The 24487-nt window shown below is 38.7% G+C and overlaps 1 protein-coding gene across 2 annotated transcripts; it reads right to left on the bottom strand.

Annotated features, from left to right (window-relative positions):
* Positions 1-201: 201 nt before the first annotated feature.
* On the bottom strand, positions 202-20702 carry TPST (tyrosylprotein sulfotransferase). Of its 2 annotated transcripts, none has more exons than XM_059574785.2 (13): positions 20331-20702; positions 19640-19710; positions 18985-19162; positions 18808-18879; positions 17882-18170; positions 6291-6431; positions 5876-5980; positions 5619-5766; positions 3210-3259; positions 3043-3111; positions 2842-2961; positions 1318-1452; positions 202-633 (listed from the first exon to the last, which is right to left on the bottom strand). In XM_059574785.2, the coding sequence occupies exons 2-13, from the start codon at positions 19695-19697 to the stop codon at positions 493-495; spliced, it is 1506 nt and encodes a 501-aa protein (XP_059430768.2). In that variant the 5' UTR covers positions 19698-19710; positions 20331-20702; the 3' UTR covers positions 202-492. The 2 variants fall into 2 exon arrangements, with proteins under 2 accessions (XP_059430768.2, XP_088375402.1); XM_088519276.1 differs by having other exon boundaries at positions 18985-19156.
* Positions 20703-24487: the final 3785 nt, after the last annotated feature.

Below are 24487 nucleotides of genomic sequence, written 5' to 3'. Positions count from 1 at the left end.
GTGAAATCCAATCTGAATCATAAAATAATTCATCTCTACATTATTTCACTTGAAATGGAGAGCACCCATTTGTACTTTTAGCATCGTCATTTTAGAATAAAATAATATTAATTTTATTGTATCTACCAATGCAGAATAATGCCACATCATTTAAAATATTTAAATAATGATGTCACGTGCATATTATTAAATGCAACAAAATAAAATCTAAATAACTATTTTCCATTTCACTTGAAAATGAATACAAATGCTGCCGACAAACACAACATTTCAGCACGATTGACAAAATGTAAACCACTCCCCCCGCCCCATCTACAGCATTGATAATTAAGAGTAAAGTCCAACTGCACCAAGTGGGTTGGCCAACTGGTCTGTTGAATACATCAATTGAGTAATGGTGAAAAGCAAGTCAAAATTTCCACCTTAACCAAAATAATTGGTCCATGGTTTCTATCAGATCCCTCAACCCTACAATTTGTGATTAAATAATATTTATATCTTAATTTTTGATGTTCTCCTCCTTGCATTTACAACAAGATAGAAAAGAAAGAGTAAGATAATGCTCGTAGCCAACAAAAAGACTCTCCAAAGCACAGCCCCATGTGAGTTGTTAAACATGCCCTCCCACCTCTCCTGCAATTTACAATATAATTAAATTAATTGTCAAATACAGTGCCACTTAACCAAGGTGGTGTTCATAAATTGGTAAATTTCTTCTCTCCACCTTGAACAAATCTACTACACAATGTAAACTAGCTAAAGTAGAGAAATTTGTAAAGATGATACATGAACAAATCATACCAATCAATTAAAAGACAGTTGCCATAAGAGGAAAATACAAGCAATTAGTATTATCAACATGTTAACAAACAAAGCAGCATGTGAAAGACCCATATCGCAATTCTACCTTAAAATGATAATTAAGAGCTTTGTCATTTGCATATAAAGAATATGAAGACAATGGTATGGTCAAAACTACTATGATCATTACTAACCCCCAAATATAGAACAGTATTTACTCGACCTAGAATCAGATGATGACAATATTCTTGATAGACACAGACAATTACCATTTATTTGACCTTATTGAAGCCTGTACACTTCCAAACATGAAGGCCAAGAAGACTTGCAATCTAAACCATAAAATATATTTCTCCCAACAATTATTCTTTCAGTTTCCATGCCTAATTTAACATAATCAAATTGCAAATGTTTGTAATTTACAAGTTGAAATAGATGCAGATGTCATAATATGGTATAATACAACCCAACAAGCAAAACACCATGTCATAAGTGAAGCCCTGGACAGTGACTTACTAATGTTACAAGCTTCTCCATGGAACGTTCGTGTTGCTTTGCAAAAATGTCTTGAGCATACTTGTAAAGCTCTAAATCAAGGTTGTTGAGTGATCTTATCTGCTGGAGAACAACTTCCGGAACCTGAAGACGTGCCTGTAAAATTTAAAGGGTCAAAAAGTTACTGATAGAAAATACAACAAAATTTTAAAACCCTGTTAACTGTTAGCCACAGCAAGTAAAATTAGTGTTCAATAAGGCAGAGGCAATGCAAGGTGTAAGCTTTGAGACAAGGAGAGTATGCATTAGAACTTCAAATTCTGATATTCCTCTCTCTCTCTCTCTCTCTCTCTCTGTATATATATATATATATATATAGACACACACACACACCAAAAGTTTGTAGATGATTTATATGTAGCGGTCAATAAATACATTAGAGAGTCAGGCATATGCTACTGATTTCAGAATACTAGCATGTGCAAAAAAGCAGATGTGCATAACAGCAAAAACCTAGAAAAGTTTAACATCACATATATAGCTGGCCTAAGTCTAACCAATTAAAGTTGAATGTGTAGATGGAAAATTAGTTGACAACAATTCTAAAATTCAGACAAATAAAGAGGGCTAAGACAATTACTGTTACTTCTGAGCTGAAAACAAACAAACATCAAAGAGAACGTCAACATAATCATGCTTTTCAATCAGAATTGTTTACAAAAGCATAAAGTAATACAGTGACAGAAATTTGACTCTGGTTTGAACTTGGAACTCCTTAACTGCTTTTCTTCATATCCAACAAAATCTAGAAGAGTTGAGTTTATTTTTTGCAGGGTAATTGAACCTTTGCCTATAAGGGACCACGGTGATTTACAAGAAGAGATAGCATTTTTTGCACCTCTCTCTTGAGCATAACAAATATGAACAAATAATTTTAACACAAAAAGATTCAATAACATGAAATACCATCTCATTTTAACAAAGCAAACACCATAAGACAATTCTGTTCTCTTTAGCTCTAAATCATTTTGGGACAATAAAATGCATCTCGAGACCTTCATGCACAAGAGGCAAGTCAAACCATCCAGTACATAAAGTCATAGATATCCAGTTGTTCAAGTAGCCCATCATTTTCTTCAACTTCCTTTTCATTTCTATCAACAACTTTAGAGCAAAATTCAACATAAAGGAAAAGGATAATAAGGAGTAAATAGCTGACGAAAAATACAGGACCAATCAATCAAATTATGAGTATATATATTACATCATTGTGTTGATGTTATGTGTAGGAAGCAACTAATCTGAGAGCACACAATTCAAACAGAATCACAAAAATTCAAAGATTAAAAGTTAAAAACTCAATAACTAGTGCAGTTAACAACACAAACCACAAATTTAATTTTTTCTTTTGGCTAATGAGAAAAAAAAAATCCCTTTTGATTATTTGGAAACAAAAATTAATCTAGCATAGTACAACAGAAGTACAGAAGTTTGAACATACTATGCGTTGATGCTACTGGTGAATTATCAAACAGAAAATTATACCTCCTTTGAGAAGTTTGCAGGGGATATTCTCTTCAGAGAAGCAGTGCGTCGACGTGCTTGTTCCTTCCTTAGATTAGAGATGCAGACTTCATAAGCTCCCATAAGTTCTTCCACAGTCATCTAATATGGTGGAGGAAAGAATCTCAATGAAAGAGTACATGATCACATCTTAATAAGTGGATATTATGCAAAGTGACTTACATTTTCGTTTGTTGCTTCATCATTATCAGTTGAGGCAAGCTGGCCTGCATTTTGGTGAAAGGTGCTATTCTGTATGCAAGCAAAAATGCAACAACCAACCTAATGTAAATGAAATCCGACTACCAAGCATTTCAATTAAGAACAAGCAAGGGTATTCTGCTGCTAACCTGATGGTCATTATCTTCAGGCTCAGAATCTGATATCAAAGAGCTCTGTTCTGTACCACAGGTAGATAAATTTGATTAAAGCTAATATATATCATCTAAATCAACTTATCTAATAATTGAAATTAGAAATTAAAGTATAGTTCTCATCCAAAGTTTAATAGAACCCACAAATCGTTAAATTTAGACATTAATTTGAAACTTTTCAACTCTAATAGGAGATAATAGCCATAGTTGTTGAAAAAGATTAAAAATTTTCTCAAAAGTTTTCTAACTCAGACTGCACACCAAAATGTAACATAAAACACAACGCAGTCAAGGTTACACTTGATTTTCAAAACATTAATGCTGCCAACTTTTTATCTTCTCAACTTTTTTCCTTGGGTTCAGCAATGGTGGACTAACTAAGAGAAGCTCCAGCTTTGATGAGTGTACAGTCTGCTCAACGTTCAAAAGAAACATGATGTGTTAAGAACAAAAACTACCATAGCTATACCTTTCAAAAGTTAATACAAGATTGAATCTCCCGCTTTGTGCTAATCTAAAAGTGTTGGAACCCCATAGATATTCTTTACATTCAAACAGAAGAATACTAAAAGCAATTATCACCAAGTATCCAGAATTCCATAAACAAACAAACTTCACACTCTCCAAATTCAGGATACAGATGCAATGGCTCTAGTGTGTTTAAGAGCTTGTTTGGGATTGCATTTGAGTGGCCTAAAAGTACTTTTAACAGTCAAAAAGTCCGTTAGAAGAAAAAAGTACTCGTTTGATAAAAAAATTAAAGCGTTTTTTAAGGTTTCAAAAAGCCTAAAAATAACCAAAAAACACTTTTGACAAAAGCTTAAAAATGAAGCTTTTGTCCAAAAGCTATTTTTGACTTAAAAGCTCTATTTCTCAAATGTAATCCCAAATAAGCTCTAAATCCAAGAACATGTAGAAAATATACTCTATTCCATGTAGCATCCAACCCAAATTTTACGCTATTAAATAGAGAAATGGCAGCCCATCCAAATGCTTCAGTTGTTAGATAGAGAGATCCAAGTAAACAATAAAAAACCAAATCATGATCCAACCCCAATTAATGTGGGACACCCTAACAATCTCCATGAATAAAACCCTCAACAAGATCAAAAAAATCTCTAGAAAAACACTCCAAATGAAAATGAGTTCCAAAAGTAATCATTAGCAAACAAGAAAGCAAGTCAACCAAGATGAACGAATGACCAAAATGAATAAAATTTGAAAGCAATTATAACCAAATTTTACAAACCAACAACCAACAAATTAGTGTACACTCAACTACTACAAATGTTTTCATACATGGTAGTATGATTAAGAATTACCTGGGGCCTAGAAATGAGATGTAAAAGAATTCTATACAAGATAATTAGTTCAAGTCACACAAATAAGTGCTTAATAAATAATTGACTCAACCCCCACCAGAGATAATTAGCAACCTTAGAAGGGGTAGGAGTTTCAAATCAAATTATATAGCAAAAAGGCACACAAAATAAGTGCTTAATAGATAATGATCAGCCAGGATTATCATAGAAGGATAGGAGTTTCCAAATCAAACTAAGTAGCATAAAGTCACACAAAATGAGTGCTCAATAGATAATGATCAGCCAGGATTATTGAGTTCATTAGTCTACTCAATTTTACAATAACAGAATCTAAGTAATAATATAGCACTTGCATAGAATGACAACATGATAATACCTACAAAAACCAACAAGAAAATGGCAAGTTGGATAAATCCAAAATGCAAAACAAGAATTTCAAAGATGAATGTGGAGCTCTATGACTAGAGTTGTCTTAACACCATAGAAAAAACCCCAGTTTTTATCTTCTATCCTACTACACTTTTAGCTTGTCCATCCTCTTGTACACTTGATCAATACAAAATGAATACTTTCTTTCTTTTTTTTCTTTTTTTTTCTTTTTTTTTTTTTTAAAAAAAAAAAAAAAAAAAAAAAAGCCCCTTCATATCCTTAATGTATATACTTCAAGTCTTAGCATAAGTAACTATATTAAATAAGACAGGGAAAGCAAAGGAAAGCAAAACCACTGAAAGAAAATGCATGCAAGATAACTAAGAAATCAAACTTTTCAGAATTTTAATGTCACATTCCTATTGTAACTTTGATTAACGATATACACAGAAGAATGGATCATTTGCATCCTGACGTCCGGCTTCTTTGTCAGGAAGCAGCACAGGACAGAGAGGTTCTTATTATTGAAAAGTTATAAACTTTCATAATACCAATATCTTCAGAGAGACGCAAATTAACCCTTTATCATACTCCACCACTAAAAAAAAACTTAATGCTCCAATTTGACTGTTTGAATTTACTACCAAGTACTAACATAAAAAAATAAAATAAAATATTTTGCCACCATACAAACCTGGTTTGTTGTGAGTTACACTATCCATACTCATGTTCGATGCTCTCCGCTGGGAAATCACCTGCGCACCAACCACATTTGCAAACATTGTTGCAGATTCTTTGTGTTCCTCAGTGAGACCAACATATAACATATCGCCCAACCTCTTCTGCAAGATTCACAAGCATCTACCATGATATGCAACCATAAGGAAGAAAACTATCAGAGAAACAATAGTATGACTCTTTATACACAACTTCGAAAAGCTATCGTCTCACCTTCGCAACTTGAAGCACATGTTCACCAAGAATCTTATACTGCTGTACACAATGGCGAACCTCATGTGATTCCGCTAAATAAGAGTTGTTTGTCAATCCTGCAACCTGTGAATTAAAACAGTCGGCCAGATATACAAAGTCAGAGATATTAGAGCAAAATATTTCATAAATTTGGTGATTTATGGGCACAAGGGACCTACAGCGTACTTGACTAATTCCAGGAAGTCCACATCTATTGGTTGGAATCACTTCAAAATATATATATATATATATATATATTTCACACATTTGAAAACACATTACCCCTCCCCCCTTTCATCTTCAAACCTCATTTTATTACATATATATATCCTGCAAAACATTATTCTTCAAAAGCGGAGCTCCATGTTGCTTATAAGTGCAAAGACTGAAGTACCTGGAATGTGGCTCCATTGTGAAGGATATCATGAGCAATAGGGTTGTTAATGTATTCATGTAATGGCATAACAATATCCTCCATGTCATAGGAATCATTGCTCTTAACATCATCTGAGTGCCTTTGTCTTCTAGCATCTCTCTATACCAAAAAAAATACACATGATACATATGCAACCAGAAGAACCATTACAATACTCGAATGGCTGTAGTATTTTACTTATCAAAAGAAAAAAAAAAATTACAACAGTCATTCAAGTATTGTTAGACAATAAGCAAATTGATAACTATACTGTCCAAGGAGGAAAACACTACACTTCTGACCGTCTTGGATCACAGCACACAATGTTCACAGGTCCAATCAACAAATTTAGCAAGACAGGGTCACTGCAGGGATATATATATACACAACGTAGGGTACTTTTTAATTTGAATGGCAAAGTAACTTACCGTGGGAGTTTAATGTAAAATTAAACATCAGTACACAAGGGAGACTACCAAGTAAAGTTTTTCCCATTGCAATTTCAATTTTTCATTAACATTCATACATGAGAAGGTATTATGGATTTACTATTGTTTCGAGATAATACATTCACATAGTTGGAGACATAAACATTGTTTTACTTTGACAACACTTCTAGAAATTCAATGTCTAGATTTTGAGTCATGTTCTGCATTTAAGGACTCTGTGATTCATGCATCACAAGGGTCAAAATTCATTAGCACATTTTTTATATTTATAAGTAATGTACCAATCTCACTAAAAGCATAAGGCACCCCTAAATACACAAAAGTATACAAAAGGAACCACCTAATTAACAAGGGCAAAACAACCAAATAAATCACTATAACTAATCATTAGAGGAGACACATACAATGCCATCAAAACATTCAAAGTATCATAGAATAAAAATAAAATTTCCCCCAACATCTTCTCATTGTCCTCAAAGTCTCTATCATTCATTTCTCTCCATAAGCACCAAAAGAGGCATGTAGGCACCATTTTCCACACCGCAGCACTCCTAGGCCTACCAAAGGACCACCAATAGTTATAGAAATCAACAACTCGTCTAGACATAACCCAAGACAACTAAAACAACTGAAAAAAGCACTCCAAATGGCAAAAGCCACATCAACATCCTGTCTAGGCAGAAACAATTCATTAGCACATTATCAGACACTTTCTTGAATTTATATGGTTATCTACATAAGAGGCCATTAAATGAGGGTAGGTACTAAGCTGAATGGATAGGGTCTCCCACAACTCCACCTTGGTCTTTCTTTCCTTCTCAGTGTTGTATTGCTTTTCTTCTTGCATTTTGTGGTGAGAATTAGATCAAGGAGGAAATGTAGAGATATCAGCGTAGGTAGTGATGGCGTAGGTCGTCAATGATGGAGGGACCGAGAGAGAGTGAGAGCTAACTAGGGATCGTCTATATCAACTGCGTTGCATGGGATTGCTAAGGTGGTGCTCTATGGAATTCAAACTCTTTGAGTTGGCAATGGAGGGCGGATCAACGGGACTAAGGATTTGTGAGAAATGCAGGGGCTTCACCCACTCCATTTTTTTTAGATGAATTGATAGTTGCTGGCTATTAGACACTATTGAGTAAATACTCTCAAAGAAGAGTTCTTTGGTCTTTTGGAGACGATCCCGGGCTGGCTTTCCCTTCATTATTGCTCAACGGTGTGCTCATAAGCACGAGCGCTTTCTGGTTGTGGAGGAATACCGGGGTGGTAAAAGGAGAGGATTTATTTTGGAGCTGGGAAGGGAGAAACGGTAAAGGTTTGAAGTCATTCGTCTCGAAGCTGCAAGTAGTAGTGAAGTGTACCAGTCAATTTATGGCAGCAGTAACAACAAACCAATTCTGGAACAAAATTCAACGGCGGAGGTAGGGGAGAAGAGGTCGTTTGCAGAGGTGTTGATGCACCCGGCGAAGGAGCCGAAGCCTCTGACAAGACCATTGGCAAATGAGTTGGAGTCCGAACCTCTGGCAAAGCCACTTCCGTTGAAGGGCAATCCCAAAAAGCTTGCACCAAAGTCGATGGGGTGGAACAACTTTGACATGGCGTCTAGAGACGGAGAAGATGCTAACAAAGAAGACGGTCTATTTTGGTTAAAGTCTGGACAGGCGTTCCTTCAGAAACACGTTAACTCACATCAAAATGGATGTGCAGAGGTGTTTAAAGTGGCTAGACTCGGGTCTTAGTCCTTGCGTGTTTGGACTAATAGGTCCCGTGCCTAAGCCACTAAATGAAATCCCTCATGAGCCATAGGCCAGTTCTAAATGCCCAATTGTTAACACAGGAGTTAAAGCCCATGAAGATAAAGGGAAGGCCAAGATGGGCTTCATGGGTCCTCCGCCCAAATTCTCTTTTAAAACCAAGTTTTGTTAGCGGGTTTCAGGTCAGCCAATGTTTAAGGGGCAAAGATCTAATACGAAGGACACAGGTTTGGGCTTAAAAAGGTCATGGGTATGGATCCACCAAGTGACCCGGCGGTGTCAACCTTTGTTGGCGGCTCAACCGACATCACTCAACCTCAACCAACCACTCCGACTCCCATTCCCAATGGATCTATCTCACTCAACACTTCAAATGCTCCAATTGTTGAGCTTCAACCTCAGCTGGAGGAGACGATCATCAGCGATTCTGGTCTTGGGTCATCAACTACCGCTTCAAATAAACGAAAGAAAGGGGGTTATCAGTCTTTTTTAATGAAGACTAAACTATTATCCCGGAATATGAAAGGGTTGAATGAGGAGAATAAGTGTATGAGGGTGAGGAACTTATTCAGAGAGTGGAAGGTTGACATTGTTTGTTTCCAGGAAACCAAGCTTAAAGTCTTGTCTCATAATATTGTGCGTAGTGTGTGGAGTTGCCATCATGTGGATTGGTATTGTTTGGACTTCATAGGGGCCCCAGATGACGTTTTGATTATATGGAATAGGAAGGAGGTGAAGAAGACTGACAAGTGTGCGGAGGAATTCTCCTTGGCTCTCACCTTTAGACGACAAAAGAAAAAAGCTCTCTTCTCTCTCTTCTTTCCCTCATCGGAGGAAGTGTTGAGGAGTGGTTTTTTAGTCTAAGGTGGGTGGCCGGAGGTGGTTAGAATGGGCTTATCAAGGAGATGGTCTATTGAAGCTAAGGATTTTGAGATGCTGGTGAAGGATGGGGAAGCTGGTTTAGAGATTAAGGAAAGAAGCAAAAGGTTGGTGAGGTCAGTGAAGTTGGAAAGTAATGAAGCTGTTTGGTTATCACATATTTTTGAAGAGCTGATCAAAGTGAAGGATTCCAGGGTCTTTCATGATCATTCTAAGCCGGGCTATCCTAGAATACTAGCTCAGAAGTGTTCCAACAGATATGGAAGTTTCTTGGTGATTGAAGAATGTGAGGGAAAGGAGAGGCGCAGGTCAGTTATGATACCGGAAGGGAAGAATCAGAAAGGATGGAGCAAGCTGGAGTCTGAGATTCAGATTGCTATTAGATTCTTTCAACCATTCCTGATGGCTCCAGAAAAGGATGATATGAAGAAAAGAAGGAGCTTTTCTGAGGTGTTACAGGCCACGGTACGTCCGTCGGAGGAACTATTTCTACCTTCGACAGAAACCATCGCTAGAGTTCCGAAATGGCTGTCGGGGGAAACTGGAAAAAATGCTGCGCCAAAGAAGAAGATGAATGTGAACGTTACTGGTCCAGAATCAGGTTCGATAACCATACTTAAACGCACAGATGGTTTACTTCCGGCGACTGCTAAGGGCAAGGAACCGATTGAAGGGGGATGCAAGGAAGTCTCAGGGAGTCAGCGATACATGTTGGAATTTCCGGCCATTCCTTCGCCGGTGCAACCTGTGCCTCCGGTGAAGATTTCTCCGGTGATTCCTGGATTGTTGGGCAGTGGCAATTTGTCGCATGCAGCGCTGGCTGTGCAAGGACGCAACGTACCTGGAGGGACGCACAATTCTGACAATGGACACGTGGAGTTTGGAGGTTTCGAATGCGTCAAATTTAGGAACACTCTGGAAAAGATTCAGCAAGAGATAAAAGAATGTCTGAAGCGCATGGCGAAGGGGAAATGTGGGCATTGCGCTTGTGGGCTTTCGGGCCTTGGGCCTGAGCCAACCAACCAAATTGCAATGGAGGGTGTTACTATACAGCCCAAGCAGTTGTTGAGCGGTGGAGAAAGGAATAAGATAAGAGGGAGACAGAAAAAGAAAAAAAGGCCGGTCAGGGTGAAAAACGTTCAAGTGGGCTGGATGAAGAACGGCGATCCAGGAGCTTCATCGTCCACTGCTGGCCATCAAACAACGATGGGTCAGGCGCCGGGAGGTCCATCGGCGATATCTGCGCGGGGCTTACTAGGAAAAACACCCCCTAATGGTGTGTTGGGGTTGTCCGGCATGAGGGATGGTTTATTACAAGTGGGTCGGCGACAGACAGTGCCGATGGGGAGAGACAAAGCGCCGGAGGTGGTATTGGGCGACGGCAGAGGCTACGAAGCCCAAGAAGATTGGAGGATAGCAGTTCCGGCAGGTAAGGATTCTCGGGCTTTGGTGGCGGGGGGTGGGTCTAGGTCTCTGGTAGTCCAAGCGGGTTGGGCGACTGGTTCAGACCTCCCGGAAGGGTCTGGGTCAGACCTCCCGGCAGTCACTGCTTCTCCGGAAATGTCGCCTAGACTGAGGACTCCACCCAGTTCTAAGATTGCGGAAGCCTGCGAACAAACAACAGAAAAAGGGGAATTAATTTCTCCCAGGGCAGGATTGGAGGTTGGGTTAGTAGGAGGAAGGGAAGGTTTGGAGGAGGATTGCGTGGGAATTTTGTTGGAATCAAGGAATGAAATGGATAGGGGACCAACTCAAACCAGCTTGGAACTATATAACTCTCCACGTATTGTGGAGAAATCTGCTCCAACTCAGGAAATTCCAGTGGTAGGATTGGAATTAGAGGTATATGAAGGGGAGAATCTTATTCCATTAATGAGTTGCTCAGCTCCGGGAAATAAGGGGAAGAAGGGATCTAAGTCAACAGACAGGGTTTTGAAGCTTGTCAAGGAATTTAGCCAATTCGTGGGAATTACGTGCGATGGGTATGAAGGAAAACTATTGGAGCTGTTTGCGGATATCATTGCAGAAAATGAAAGGAAGGGGGCAGGTGTAGCATCTAATGCGGGAAAGAAAGGATTGAGGGAACTCAATAATTTGGTAAGTTATATCAATTATGAAGGGAGTTCTAGTCGGGTTAGGGCTAAAGGAAGGGCACAAAGAGATAACCCATGAAGCCAAGAATTATTTCTTGGAACGTGAGGGGACTAAATGAGGGCAATAAATGTTTGAAGGTAAGAAATTTACTTAGACAATGGAAGGGGGATATTGTTTGCCTTCAAGAGACGAAAATGAAGTATATTTCCAATGAATTTGTGAGAAATTTATGGGGATGTGTTTATGCGGACTGGGTTTTTGTTGCATCAAAAGGAGCATCGGGTGGAATCTTATTGATGTGGGATAGAAGGGTGGTCACAAAGATTGAGGATTATGTGGGAGAGTTTGTTGCAGCCTGTTCTTTCAAGAACGTAGAAGATGACTTTGTTTGGGCTTTTGCGGGGGTCTATGGCCCGAATTTTGATCACATCAGGCACCGGCTATGGGAGGAGTTGGCTGGTCTTACCAGCTGGTGGAATATGCCTTGGTGTATCGGCGGCGATTTTAATGTGACTCATTTTCCTAGTGAAAGGGCGGAGGGAGCACGCCGTACTCGTGCAATGTCAGACTTTTCAGACTTCATAGCTGAGCAGGGGCTTATGGATCTCCCATTAGCCGGAGGGATGGTCACATGGTCAAATTCTTATTCTCGGTCTAGGATCGATCGATTCTTAGTCTCTCCAGAATGGGAAACTAAGTATCCTAGTTTGATCCAGAAAAGGATGCTTAGACTGTGCTCGGATCATTTTCCCATCTTGCTCGATTGTGACGGCATGACAAGAGGTAAGAGGCCTTTTAAATTCGAGAACATGTGGTTGAAATATGAGGGGTTCGTGGACAAGGTACGGGCTTGGTGGTCCTCTTATAATTTTTCTGGCTCTTCAAGTTTCATCTTGGCTAAAAAGCTTAAGGCGTTAAAGGGGGACCTTAAAAGCTGGAACGAGGTGGAATTTGGCAATGTGAGTGCTAGATGCCTAGAAAAAGCGGAAGAATTGAAGGCTATGGAGAGTTTGGAGGAAGAGAGGGAGCTCGATGAAGAAGAAAAGGAAAGAAAAAGGGTGATTTCTAGGGAGTTGGAGATTGCTCTTTTACAAGAGGAGATCAGTTGGAAACAAAAGTCCAGAATTAGGTGGCTCAAGGAGGGGGATAAATGTACTAAATTTTTTCATCGAATTGCCAATTCGAATCGGAGGTATAATTCCATTGATTCCATAACCATTAATGGAGCTACTAATTCCAACCAAGACATCATCAAGCAACAAGCGGTGCAATTCTACGAGTCTTTGCTCTCTGAACGTTGCAATTGGAGGCCTAGGGTGGACAATCTTGCGTTTGACTTGCTGGAGGCGGATGAGGCCACTCATATAGAATCTCCTTTCGAGGAAAGGGAGGTGTTGGAGGCGGTAAAAGGTATGGATAGAGATGAGGCCCCAGGTCCGGATGGTTTCTCCATGGCTTTTTTCCAAGATTGCTGGGAGGTGATAAAGGAAGATATTATGGCGGTTTTTTCAGACTTTTATGCTCATGGTAAGTTTGAAAAAAGTCTTAATGCTACTTTCATTTCCCTTATTCCAAAGGTGTCTGGGGCTACTGAATTTAAGGATTTTCGTCCTATTAGCCTTATAAGTGGAACTTACAAGATTATTGCCAAAGTTCTTGCTAATAGGATGAAGAGGGTTGTAGCAAGGGTGATATCAAAGCCTCAAAATGCTTTCGTGAAGGGAAGGCAAATTACGGATTCGGTACTTATTGCAAGTGAATGTCTTGACAGCCGGATTAATTCGGGGGAAACGGGGCTGCTTTGTAAACTGGATATGGAGAAGGCTTACGATCACATAAATTGGGATTTTTTATTATATCTTCTTAGGAGATGTGGCTTCGGCGAAAAATGGTGTTCTTGGATTGAGCGTTGTATTTCAACTGCTTGTTTCTCGGTGTTGATCAATGGCACCCCGTCCGGCTTTTTTAGAAGCTCACGAGGGGTGAGGCAGGGGGATCCCTTTATCTCCTTTTTTGTTTGTCATAGTTATGGAGGCGTTTAGCAGGATGATTGGTGCTGCCATTGATTCTGGTTTTATCTCGGGTTTTCCAGTGGGAGGTAACTTGTCTGAGAGGATCATCATCTCTCATCTTCTATTTGCAGATGATACGTTGGTTTTCTGTGGGGCGAATAGTAATCAAATCCGCTCCATTAAAGCATTACTTATTTGCTTTGAAGCCGTTTCTGGTCTGAAGGTAAATATGGCTAAATCAGCTTTGATACCGGTAGGGGATGTGGAAAATGTGGGAGACTTGGCTGGGATTTTGGGCTGTGGTGTAGCTACTCTACCTTTGAAATATTTGGGACTCCCTTTGGGTGCGTGCTTCAAGGCCAAAAACATTTGGGATGATACCTTGGAAAAGATTGAGCGCAGGTTAGCAAGTTGGAAAAGGTTGTATCTTTCCAAGGGAGGAAGGGTCACTTTGATCAAGAGCACACTTTCTAATCTTCCCACTTATTTATTATCCCTCTTTCCATTACCTGCTTCTGTGGCCAAGCGAATAGAGAAGCTCTAACGTGATTTTCTTTGGGGTGGTTTAAACGAAGAATTCAAATATCACTTGGTTAGTTGGGATAAGGTATGCTCTCCTATCAACAAAGGTGGCTTAGGGATCAGGAAGTTGAGAGTCTTCAATCAAGCCTTATTAGGAAAATGGCTATGGCGTTATGCGCACGAGAGAGAGGCTTGGTGGAGAATTGTGGTGGATGCCAAGTTTGGTTCCGCATGGGGTGGATGGCATTCTATTGACAACACCGGGTCTCACGGGGTGGGTCTTTGGAGGCATATTAGAAGAGGGTGGCGAGTGTTTTCTAAATATACTAAATTCGACCCAGGAGACGGATCCCAAATCAGATTTTGGGATGATGTTTGGTGTGGGGAAATGACCCTCAAGGAAGCATATCCAGGCCTATATAACATAGCTAATGCAAAAGATGCATCCATTGCCGATAATTTGGAGTTTATGGGTGGAAATCGTCAATGGAATGTTAGCTTCCTTCGATCGATCCATGATTGGGAAGTGGAAGTGCTAGCATCGTTCTACTCTACGTTATATTCTCACAAGTGGAGTAGGGGGGGGGGGGTGGACAAAATTTGGTGGATCCCGTCGAGAAAAGGGAAGTTCGATGTTAAATCATTCTACAACATCCTGGTAAGCAAAGAAGCAAGTTCGTTTCCTTGGAAGAGTATATGGCGCACCAAGGCCCCTTCGAGAGTGGCTTTCTTTACTTGGACAGCGGTGTTAGGGAAGATTCTCACACTTGATAATCTCAGGAAAAGGAATATCATAGTGATTAATAGATGTTGCTTATGCAAAGGTGATGGGGAGTCTATTGATCATATTTTCCTTCATTGTGAGATTGCTCGTTCCTTATGGCAGGCCATCTTTAGTCGTTTTGGGTTGTCTTGGGTAATGCATAGCAAGGTGGCTGGCCAGCTTGCTTGTTGGCGGACGGGAGGTCGATCTAGGAGTGTTGTCGTGTGGAAAATGGTCCCTCTATGCATTATGTGGTGCCTTTGGTTAGAAAGGAACGAGAGATGCTTTGAGGATGCTGAGAGGTCTTTGGAGGAGATCACGGCTTTCTTTTTCCATACTCTTTACACTTGGACAGCGGCTTGGCTCGCTCCTATAGTTATTAGCTTTCTTGATTTCCTTGTTCTTTTTTCTTCTAGCTAGTCGTTTCCCTTGTATACCCCCTGTGTACTAGGGTTGCGCCCCTCTGCGCTTTTGATATATAAACATTACTTATCAAAAAAAGAAATGTTGAGGATCATTTCACTTGGGCTTTTGCGGGCATCTATGGCCCTAATTCTGATAGGGATAGAGGGCTCTTTTGGGATGGGTTTGCTGGTTTACTCAACTGGTGGAATGGGCCTAGGTGAATTGGGGGTGATTTCATTGTTACTAGATTCCCTAGTGAACGATCGAGCAAAGCTCGTTTATGCCCAACTATGGGGGCTTCCTACAAGGCGATCTATGGGGCAGTGTTATTGAGAAGATAGAACGTCAGTTGACTAGTTAGAAAATGTTGTAATTGTCTAAGGGTGGTAGAATTACCCTTATCAAGAGCACCCTATCCAACTTACCTACATACTTCATGACCCTATTTCCTCTCCCAAAGAGTGTTGCAAACCATATTGAGAAGCACCAACGTGACTTCTTATGAGGTGGGCTAGGTAAAGAGTTCAAATATCACTTTGTGAGATGGTTCAAGGTTAGTATGCCAATCTCCGAAGGAGGCTTGGAGATTAGGAACTTATTGAGGTTCAATCATGCTCTCTTAGGTAAATGTCTATGGTACTATGAGCCTGAGAGAGAGGCTTGGTGAAGAGCGGTAATGGACTCTAAATATGGAAGTTCATGGGGAGGGCGGTGTTTTAGTGAGCCTATCAAGGTGTAAAGGATGGGTTTATGAAAGAATATTAGAAGGGATTGGAGAAAGTTTTGTAGTCATACCAAATTTGAGGTGGGAGATGGCTCCAAGGTCAGATTCTTGCATTTTCTCTAATGTGGGCATACGGCCCTTAAGAAAGCTTTCCCAGTTTTATTTGCTATTGCTTGCACAAAGGATGCTTCTATTGTGACTCAGGTGGATATATATATATATATATATATATATATATATATATATATATATATATATATATTTTTTGAAGTGCCATTCAGTAAATGTGAGCTTTGCTAGAGCGGCTCATGATTGAAAGGTGGAAGCCTTTGCCTCGTTCTTCTGATTGTATTTAGGAAGAATAAGACAGGAAGGAGAAGGCAAGTTGTGGTGGGTCCTGTCCAAAAGAGTGTTGTTTGATGCTAAATCCTTCTATAGTGTCATGGGTTGTCATGATGGTTTCCGTTTCCCTTGGAAGAGTGTTTGGTGGATAAGGTTCTATTGAGGGTGGCCTTTTTCGGTTGGTTGGCAGCTAGAAAAGATCCTCACCATGGACAATCTTTGGAACAGCCTGTCATTGTAGTTAATTGGTGTTATATGTGTACCAGGAATGGAGAGTTTGTAAACCATTTTCTGCTTCAGTGCGAGGATACTCGTGTCATTTGGAATGTTTTCTTTAGTCGACCTGGGATATTTTGGGTTATGCCTAAACGAGTAGTCGATCTGTATGCTTGTTGGAGGATTGCTAACAGCACTCAGAGTGCTGCTGTGTGCAAGATGATGTCTTCGTGCTTTTTGTGGTATCTTCGGAGGAAAATGAATTATAGAAGTTTTGAAGACCACGAGAGGACTCTAAGGAGATTAAGTTTTTATTTTTCAACACATTGTATCTTTAGACAGCTACTTTTGTTTCTCCTTTAATGACTAGTAATCATGATTTTCTTCTTATTTTTTGCCTCTTCTAACCACATGACTTCTCTTGTATACTTTCTGTGTACCTGTTGTCACCTTACGCTTTTAATGATATCTCGATTACTTATAAAAAATATATAGTCGGACGGGTTTTTGGAAACCCAACCCCCTATTATCGATTTCCAATCCAACCAAAATCAAAATCCTAAAACAATTACTAATCCCAAGGCAACACTTGTTGGAACCTAAAAATTCGAATCAGCTCAAGTTAGAAACTTTTTTTTGTTGATAAATAAGCTTAGGTTAGAAACTTTGGGTTGGGTCAAGTTGTGTGGGCAGGTTTTTCCCTGACCCCTAATTAAATATATCACTTTGGCTCACACAGCATGGTAAACACCATCCCAACTACTTAACTTCCCCCCCCCCCCCCCCCCCCCCCATCAGAAGAGATGCCCTTTAAAACCATTACTCACAACACAAACTCTCATGCACTAAATCACTATTCCCAACAAGTAAATTAATGTGTCTTTACCAAGGAAAGTGTTGGCAAATCCTTTTGAGGGCAACAACATTGGTTTCCACTATATATTACAAATAGACAAATAAATAGAAAAACCTTTCAATGAGACATGTGCTCGAAGGCACCAAGAACTTATGTAGATTATATACTCCATAAAAAAGCATTCAATTAGACTACCCCCGATTCTTAGCTAGGCCAAAATATCTCTACGAAGTAAAGCTAGACTATTTACTAGCAGAAAATGCTATAATGCATATGGCAATTTAGCCCCAATTATGCTAACGACTATTGCGAGAAACAGATTTAGAGAATCTAAAATGAGATGATTACATATTTTTTATGACAACTCTCCTTATAAAACCATAAGATTCAATGAAGTTTGATCTTCTCATTCTCATCAATTAAAGTTTAGAAAAAAAAGAGGATAACTAATGGCAATTAAGAATGTTATCCTGAAAAGTGAAATGAAATTAAGAGAGAATCTGCAGTAGTTTTACAAAGAAATATGTATTTTAAAAAAGAAAATAAGAACTCACCCGAGCAAAGAGGTCTTCTCTCATCCACGGAACCAAATACTTCCATGGCCAAATATCTAGTGTACTAACTCCACGAATCTTGGCCCGCAAGCGCGCAGCCATTTGTGTTGCAGAAGTCAAGTTAGGATGCACCAAAAATCTTGCTGCCACCTCAACCGAAAATTCATAAGTACTGAAAACACGGTCAACTGGATTCCTAAGTATTGTCACCACAGAAGTCCTTTGACCGGTAAGTTTGGACATCATGCTATAGTCATCATGAGTAACCAACAACCTGCATTTTGGCTTGCTGCACAAGATAGAAAGTAAAACCAATTGTAAGAAAAATGGTTAGGTGATAACAGAAGACTATAGTTATACAGTTTGAGTTGCTTCTATCAAGCTTATTTGTTTTCATGCCCCAATAATTAGCATGAAGATAACATGATGACCTAGTGGAAGCACTTGAGCAATATATTTAAATAATCCACCAGGTAGCTTAAAAAAAAAAACAGTTCAAATCAATTTATGTTGGAAATCATAATCGGAAATTATTTACGTACAGAGTACAGTTAATGCCTGAAGACACTTTCATGCCTGCAAATACTCCTCTCCTTTAAAATAGTTTGTTCCCAGTGAATATTGATTATACTAGAAAAAATTACATAGTGGTCAAATAGTCGAGGGGTCATACTAAAGTCATAAAACCTTCCATTTCTCCCAACATGGAGCCCCCACCACCTTTCTATAAGTTGCTGTAAATAGAAAGAAGCTTCCTCCACTACTAAAACTTCATAATTCCACAAAACATTCTAGCTTGTTAATCCTCAACCACAGCAAAAATCAATAGCAAAATGATTTAGAAGAGGTAAATGCTCAGATTAAGAGAAGGTTGATAAGCAATAACAGCCCAGCTTCGATAAGCATAACAAAAAGAAAGATGGTACCTTGGATCAAACCGCAGCTTATCGTAAGAACGCGGGCATTCCATAGATTTAGAGTACACCTTTTTCAAGATGCTGCAAGTACAAAATATATCCAGAAATAGAAATTAATGTGCTTGTCAAAAAGCTAGTGATCAACATTTAGCTTTAGGTGGCTGTACTATGCCTATATGGAATTACCAATGGAAATATGTCCGGCCTCCTGTTCTTGGAACATGGAGGAAAAACAGTAAATCCTGCAATGTGTGTCTGTCTTCTTTGACTTCTCGAGCAAGGGAAGAAAACGCCCACCTTTTTACAACTCTTTCACAATGCCCAAAATCACTCTTGATAGGAGAGGCATTCACTAGGACTGAAACTTGACAAAGGAAAACCAGTCAAAAACTAGCAGAGCAGTGATAGCCATGTGGAAAGTAAAACTAGAAGAAAAATAAATAAATAAATAAATAAAAGGGAAAAAAAGGGTTCTAGTAATCTATTAAAGAGTAACATATATACAGAAAGGCAAAACAAAAGCCTATAAATAGCAACGATCCCAGATTTTACAACCAGATTGAGTTCACTTGTGCATAAACTTCATCTTCAAACTAGACCCACCTAAATTATTGATATGACCACTAAAACTATAGAAGTGTTACAAAGGAAATCACAACTTCATAAGCCTGGGATGCAAACAAACAGGTAAGGAATGAAACCCAAAAGAGAAAAAAGAAAAGAAAAACGAAAGCACTTCTAAATAGAATAAGAAGAAATAACCAGTTCCGACCAAAGAATGAAATAAGAAGCAAAAGGTAAAAGAGAAGGAGCATGGGAACAGAATTCTGGGGATACGTACCCAAGCCCAGAAGAATCAGTAACATGGAGAATTTTAGAGTAGGATCCATCCACCTCATCCAATTCTAATGACTGCCAAAAAAAAAAAAAGAGTAAAGCCACAATTGCATAATTAGAACAAATATTATAAGAATAAAACGTTTGCACTTATAACTGAAAAGCTTGCATGAAGAGAAACCTTAAAGAAGAGTAACGTAGAAATTAAAGCTTAAAACGAAGAAAAAAAATGCCTATCTATAATTCAGTCCTTATTCGGGTATAGCTAATTTTATACAAGCCCATCATAATCTCAGAGATAATATAGAATTACGGTTACAATTCGCCGGCTACTGCAGAAATAAATCTTCCAATTTTATCGTTCAAAGAAGCTCCAGTTAGCTAACTACACCCAAAAAAAAATTACATTTTCGCTCTAGGAAACTTCTCCTCGAATTGTTTACCTTTGAAAACAAACGCAATCACGAAAAGAGAACCCCAACGACTCAGAAAACAACACTGACCAGAAATGTTCGAAATAATGAACAGGAAATAGGAAAAGCGAAGCTCCAATTAATAAAGAAGTCCACAAACAAAACCCCAACAGAACCGAACGACAATAACAGAGCCGAAATCCAAACAACTCGACACGAGGAAACATCGACAAGCATTAATCGCCAACAAGAAAAATGGGAACAGAATTCGATTGGGCCTACCTGCACCGATTTCCGGGATCTCGTGCTCATAAATCGGCCGAACTATGTTGGGGCTCCCCCGGACAGCCCTCGCAATCAATGGGGCCCAACCTGCACCCCCCAGACCTTCTCGAACCTGAGATCCTCTTACAAAAGTTTGCCAAGCTTCATTTTCTCGCCAGCCAAACGACGCTTGCCTTGATTTTCTGGCCCTGCTCTCCCTGGAGCATTGCGTTTAATAGGGCAATGGGGTTTTCTCTTTCTGTGAAGATGTGCCACTAACTGCACGGAATCAGAAGAGATTTCAACGACGTAGACGCTGGAGAAGGCGCAGTGGTTTATCCTACATGAATGGTTTTAAGAGCATCCCTAAAATGGCATTACGCATTTTTCCATCTAAAATAGTCAAACCAAATGGCTTAAAACAGATATAATTTCCTTCTTATTCAATCTTTTCAAAAGAATTTGAAATTAAATTTGTAGACAGTTGGAAAAATTACAGTTCATATACATAGTTTTCAACTGTAATAATATTGAGGAGGAGTAGAACATCACAAGACATTTAGCATTCGCTTTATTTCTCTCACCTGATTTTTAGAAAATAATATTAAGTAATATTATAAGTCTTTTTAAAGTCATCCCAAATGTGATGTTACTTTTAAAATCACCATTGAATTTGAGATGTGATTTATTGACTTTTCATCTATTGATGATTTTAAAAGACATATCACATTTGAGATGACTCTAAGAGGACTCTAGAAAGACTTATAACATTACTCAATAATATTACACCACGAGACATCTAGCATTCCCTTTATTTCTCTCACTTGATTTTTAGAAAATGATATCCACCTAAAACTAGGAGAACACCTACCACTTTTTTTTTTTTTTTTTCACATAAGCTAAGGGTGCATTTGATTTCGTAAATAAAAAGTGCGATTTTAAACCAAATCGCAGAAAATAGATTGTTTGGCATTGTATTTTTAAAAATTATGGTTTAAAAACGAAAAAAATAATAATTATGTTTTCTAATCGCAAGCAATGAGGTGCTTTTTTAAAAACACACAATTTTAAAGGCTAAATTTCAATTTTAAAAATCAAACTGCAATGTTGCCAAACATTTAATTACGTTTTTAGAAATACCATTTTCAAATCGCACATTTAAAATTGCTATTTTTAAATCATACTTTTTGAAATCGCAAACCCAAACAAATCCTGAGTCAAATATTTAACCAAAAGCTACTATACTTATTTTAGCTACAACTAATGTTAGATATTACAATTGTCTAATAATGTTAACGTCAATGTTGTTGAATAAATATCTGATAAAATTCCTGAAAAAAAAAAAAAAAAAGAATTGGATAAAATTATGGTATCTAGCATTTATTTTTAGCTAATAGCTTTTAAAAATGCATCCTACATTTAATAAACAACTCCAACCGCAACTACTGTATACTTATGAAATATTTCAAATTACTTTTACAGTTATGCCATGTCAGAACAATTTTTTTTTTTTAAAAAAAAAAAAGAAAAGTACCCTCTATAAACTTTGTCAAACAAGCTTTTTTCCTTATAACATTTATTTATTTATTTATTTATTTTTATCTTTTTTATTCGTTTCTTTATTTTTTTCTTTAGGATCATATTTTTTCAACAATTTATTTTTCAAACGGTAATTTTTCTAACAGTTTTATTTTTCAGGGTGTAAAACATAAAGATTGCACAACATTTTTTCTCCTTTAGGCCTACAACTTATGTGCTGAGTCAAGCTCAACTGAAATGACGTGCTAGCTGCAGCAAGCATAATAGGAAATTAGAAAGAGTAGTTAGCCTGCAAACAAAGCTGCAAGCACAACGATAATTGACCTGCAAACAAACAAGAATTTTAGAGCAAGAAAATGGTTATTTTAAATCAATTCATTCAAAAAAAAGAGTAGTTGCTTAAATATAAATACACACACTACAACATCCTAGGAACATACACTTATTAAAAAAAAATCCCAATAACACATTTCTAAATATGAGTAGAATTAACACAAACTCATATAAGAACACATGCATAATTACTCCTAATAGTTTAATTCAAAATGTTAATGTGTTAAACTACATTTCAATATTGGACTATCTCCACAAACAAACTATGTAGTCCACAGAATACATCATTAAATTATAAAAAGGGAAAATATACTCTACCCCCTGAATTATTCACCAATTTACATTTTTAACTCTAATGTTTAAAAAGTGACACTTTATTCTCCAAAGTATCTGACATTGACATTTGACCCATATGAAGTACACTTTAACCCCATGAAGTATTTTGAATTGACACTTTACCGCCCCCCACCACCCCTCCAACACCGCCCCCCGAAGTAATTAAGTTTGGGGGGGTAAAGTGTCTGTTTTTAAATATTTGGGTTAAAAGTACAAATGGGTGGATAGTTCAATAAGGTAAAGTGTATTTTCCCTATTATAAAAATATTTAGTCAATCGCAAATGGTAATGACTATTTGGTTTTACGTTTGGGTATTACCCAAGGGTTCAAAGACTAGTCAACGAACGCTCGTGGCGGTCCAAAGGCAAACGCTCGTACTTAGGTTAAGCATGAACATTCGGATTGTCCCCCTAGCATACGTTCGGTCAGAAAGTGAATTTATTGGGTTTTGTTTGAAAGAGCTCAAGGGGTTGTGTTACTCATATGGGGTTTAAGTTTTTGGCTTATAAACCTTGTTTTATAAAAATGTTTTGTCGCTTTGTAGTAAATTATTAGTCTTTTAAAACTGGTATTTTGTTGGGTATTACACTCTCCCTTCCTTATAAAAATTTCGTTCTCGAAATTTCGGGGTTTTCGAAAACCAAAGTCCTCCTTGTAGGGGGGTTTTATCATGGTTGAAAGGTTTGGTGAAAGAAAGCTTGATATAATAAACCACATGAAATATAATAAGCTAAAGCATACATACATAAATCAAAAGGAAATCATCCATATACATACAAAATTGCCACCACCAAGGTGGACTTATAGTGTAACAAAATATGCACAAAAGGCACACACAAAAAAAAAAAAAAGAAGTCTAGAATAATGATCCTAAGAGTGGGACCGTCTCGTCCTCCTTGCGCTCCGCCAATCCCCGACCTGGGGTGCCTCGTGCACTATGGCTCCCTCTCCCTAGGTTGACGCTCGAACAGTGGATGTCATAGTCCTTCACGTCGAGTAGGGGTCTCATCAAATGGTTCTAGATCTACAGGAGTGGTCTGCCGCTTGTACTGCATGCATCCCCTAGATTGCCATCGTCAAACTTTCCATAACCGTGGAGAGGCTCCCTACGGACTGCTGAAGCTCGCTGAGCGTACCCCAGATGCGCTCAAGGGTGGGATCGCTCGCCTGAGTGGATGAGGAGGCTCCATCTGCTGCACGTCCTCTGGGTGCTGCCCTTGGTGCTGGCTCTGCTCTGCGGACGCTCGACTTGCTAGCATTGAGGAACTGGGAGGTGAACAGTCCTCTAGGATTTAGAAGTGTCTGGCCCTCCAAAGATACCCCGACGTGCTCCGCTATCTAGGTGAGCTCCATATAGCAGTGAGGTGACCTGGTCGGCCAGCCGCACTCCCAGCCCGAGCATACATTGACTTTTGGTTGACCACTAGATATTGCCCGAGTATACGAGTGCAACCCCAAAATCGCTGGGTAAATAGAATGCGAACACTCGGCACTGTAGTACCGAGCACTCGTTGCACTGCATGCCTGCTCCTGCAAAGCCCACAACTTTTTCTACCTATAAATAGCACTCCCACTCAACCCCCTAAGCCTCATTCAACCTCTGTTGCCCTCTAGAACTGCTACTTGAGTGATTTTGTAAGTTGTGAGAGTTCTTGGAGGAGAAGGGGAGACTTCTTGGTAGTCTTGCTTCAAGAACGTATCGTTCTAGCCTAGCTTGTTATTTACCTAGTTGTTATGTCTTTCTATTTATCTTAGTTGTTAGCTTTAAGCTTCTAGTTGTTTTATCACCTTTAATCTTGGTTAAGCTTGGGTTAGTATTTCACTCTCGTTAGACGTATTTCCTCATGCATGAAGTTGGTGTTGTTGTTTTGGACTAAGATGTGTTAGAAACCCTTTTTGTAGCTTTAGAATCCGTTTAGAACCACCTAAGGAAACGTGGGACCAAATGAGTTCTACCTAAACCTCT

This window comes from Corylus avellana, chromosome 8, assembly GCF_965113065.1.
Source record: "Corylus avellana chromosome 8, dhCorAvel1.hap1.2, whole genome shotgun sequence".
Taxonomy (NCBI): domain Eukaryota; kingdom Viridiplantae; phylum Streptophyta; class Magnoliopsida; order Fagales; family Betulaceae; genus Corylus; species Corylus avellana.
The sequence above is the reverse complement of the archived record's forward strand: the minus strand, read 5'-3'. Positions and strand labels throughout refer to the sequence as shown.